At 50.3% G+C, this 2,968-nt stretch overlaps 1 protein-coding gene across 1 annotated transcript; it reads right to left on the bottom strand.

The window, feature by feature from the left end:
- Positions 1-209: 209 nt before the first annotated feature.
- foxg1a (forkhead box G1a) lies at positions 210-2,005 on the bottom strand. The gene has a single exon (XM_005728566.1). It carries the CDS (start codon positions 1,736-1,738, stop codon positions 413-415), a length of 1,326 nt encoding a protein of 441 aa, XP_005728623.1. The 5' UTR covers positions 1,739-2,005; the 3' UTR covers positions 210-412.
- Between the last annotated feature and the right edge of the window lie 963 nt (positions 2,006-2,968).

Below are 2,968 nucleotides of genomic sequence, written 5' to 3'. Positions count from 1 at the left end.
GAACAGACATTATGTACACAAAAATTAAAACTGCTGGAGAAGATGGAGCAGAAGAAGAAGCAATAATAATAATAATAACAATAATAATAATGATAATAATAACAATTAAGATAATAATAATAATAATAAAAAATACCTGGAAACTTCAGGGCTGCTTTCTGTTAGTTTCTCAGTGCTGCTCTTTTTTGTTTTGCAGTTTTAAGCCTCTTCTCTTTTTTCTATAGTAGGTAGTTTATAATAATTTTGTCATTTTTTGTACAATGTAAATGTTCAGTGTAAAATGTTCAACTTACAGTTCCAGTCACTTAAAGATTCTCACTCCTTCAGGGCAGAATGAGGGGATGGATGCATGGATGGAGAGGTGAGGTGGGATAAAGTGGAGGGGTGAGGCTGGGGGTGAGGGTTTGGGGTGTTAGTGTATAAGCGGGTTGGAGGTTGAACTCTGGTTCTGATGCGTAAAATAGTCAGACAACCCCCCGGAAAGTCCTGAGGAGAAGGCCGGCAGAGAGCCGGACAGAGCGGGCCTAAGAGAGTCACAGGGCAGCGAGGAGGAGGACGGAGCCTGCGGGGAATTGGAGGCCGAAGCCCGGGCGGCCTGCAAGGTGCCGCCGCTGCCGCCGGACTGCGTGGTCATGGACGGGTGTGGGACATGAGGGAAAAAGTAACTGGTCTGTCCGGCCAGTAGATTCACCGAGCAGGGGTTCAGGGAGTAAGTGGCCCCGGAGCAAGGCACGGAGAGGCCGCAGGGTACCGCCGAGGCCGCCAGGGCCGCCGCTGTCAGGTGGTGCGTCGCGTAGGGGAGATCCCCCCCGACCAGCCGGTCCATGCTGAGCCCGTTGGAGGATGGGAATGACGAGTGGTTGTTGCTCATGTTCTGGGTGAGCATGGTGCTGTAGGACATGGGATGACCCGGGTATCCCGATGAGGTCCCGTTGTAGCCGAGGGCGCCGCCTGCCCGCGGGTGGTGTAGCGAGAGGAAGGGGGACATGGGCCAGTACAGGGAGCCGGCTCGGTCCATGAAGGTCAGCCCAGAGGTCAGCCGAGCACCCCGCTTGAAGGCCAGCTTGGCTCGGGACGTGGTGGACCTCCGTCGGAGTTTCCCGGTAGTGCCGCCGATGAAAACGTCGTCGCTGCTAGGGTCCAGCATCCAGTAGTTCCCCTTGCCCGGGTCGTCGTAGTGCCGCGGCACCTTGACGAAGCATTTATTGAGGCTGAGATTGTGTCGGATGGAATTCTGCCAGCCTTGTTTGTTCTCCCGGTAGTACGGGAAGTTTTTCATGATGAATTCATAAATGCCGTTCAGAGTGAGCCGCTTCTCCGGACTCTGTCTGATGGCCATCATTATCAAAGCGTTATAACTAAAAGGAGGTTTTTCATACTTGCCGCTTTTCTTCTCTCCGTCCTTCCCTCCAGCGCCGCCGTCTCCGTCCTTTGCGTCCTTTTTCTCTTCCTGCTTCTCCTTCTCGTCCGGGCAGCTCTCCTGTCTCGAGGAGTCACTTTTAGAGTCCGCCTTAACGTCCGGCTGCGCGACGGGAAGAGGAGCTTTCTGCTCGGCTTCGTCCGCGGCGCCGGGCCGGTGGTGGTGGTTCTGGTGGTGGTGGTGAAGGTGGTTTTGGTGGTGATGCTGGTTCTGGTGATTGTTGTTGTCGCTTTGAACGGCCTCGGGCACCAAACTGTTTATACTAAACGACGATTTAGGAATCATTTTCACCTCTTTGCGCTCTCCCATATCCAACATCACCGGGCAATAAGGGGGGAAAATGGCAACGACCAAAAGCGACGATCACAGCTGGGTTTCAATCTGTCCTGTCTCTGCCTGCGAACCAGGACGGGAAGGAAGGAAGGGGGGATAGATAGGAAGAAAGAAAGTATAGCCCAACAAACTATTTCATGTTCGGTTTGGGGAGAAAAAAGGAAACACACACACAACACACATGTACACACACATCGATAGGAGACAGATAGCTGCAATTAATTAGGGAGCCACAGCCACTAAAGCAAGTAAAAAAAACATTGGTTGGACCTTTCCAGTCCTCAGCCAACCAGGGGAACATTAGTATTAAATATTAAGGCGTCCTCTGCGCTTTCAGCCAATCATGACGCACAGGGAAACACACACATCCACCAATGCCTTGCACGCTGCAAAAAATGCCCACCTTCCCGATACATTTCATGGTTTCTGTCCTAACGAATCGAAATTTGATCAAAATGAACATCGAACTGCGACAGGAACTAGTCTGTTTTTATGGTTTCCAAAGCGAATCGTTTGCTTCGAAATTTTCGTTGGATGTTAGACTATTCTTCTTCAAACTCGTGCTCCCTGTCCTCGTATTAATCTCATCTGCGAAATCATACCCTTGAACTGTAAACGGATTAAACTCGAATAAAAAAAAATTGAGATTTTTTAAAAACCCACTCGTCTATTCACCTGACATTTTTTATAGAGAAAATGAAACTTTAGAGCCTTTTTACGCCGCCAAATCGGACACTTTTTACAGCGTAGAAAACACACTCACCCTTATCAACACTCGTGTGCCTTCCCCTCATCCCTCCCCTCTCACACTCTCTCCCCCACCTAAACCAAAAAACCATAGCTGGAAAACACACACCGTGCATGCGTAAACCCAAATCCCCGCCGCTCCTCATATTTACACTCCTCCGATTCAAATATTTGCCCCTTCGGCGTCTCCAAAACTGTTTACATCCCGGGAAAATAAACAGAGGAGAGGGGATCCGGAGGGCACGCGGACACGGTCAGGACAGGCTGAGGTGATTTATGTGTCAGATCGCAGCAGACTGCGCTGCGCAGAAAGGCTGCGGGGCTGCTTCTCCAAAAGCCGCTTCTCCGTGCGTAAAATGTGTGCCGGGCATAAACACGGTGTCATTTCAATCTGCCACTTTAAGGAAGGTTTCAGTAGTCACTTACTTTCCTCCCAGCGGAGGAGAATTTAACAACAGCACGAAGTGA

Source organism: Pundamilia nyererei, unplaced genomic scaffold (assembly GCF_000239375.1).
Source record: "Pundamilia nyererei isolate P.nyererei 1_Seehausen unplaced genomic scaffold, PunNye1.0 scaffold00029, whole genome shotgun sequence".
Classification (NCBI taxonomy): domain Eukaryota; kingdom Metazoa; phylum Chordata; class Actinopteri; order Cichliformes; family Cichlidae; genus Pundamilia; species Pundamilia nyererei.
Note: the sequence above shows the minus strand (reverse complement) of the source record. Positions and strands in the feature narration are given on the sequence as shown.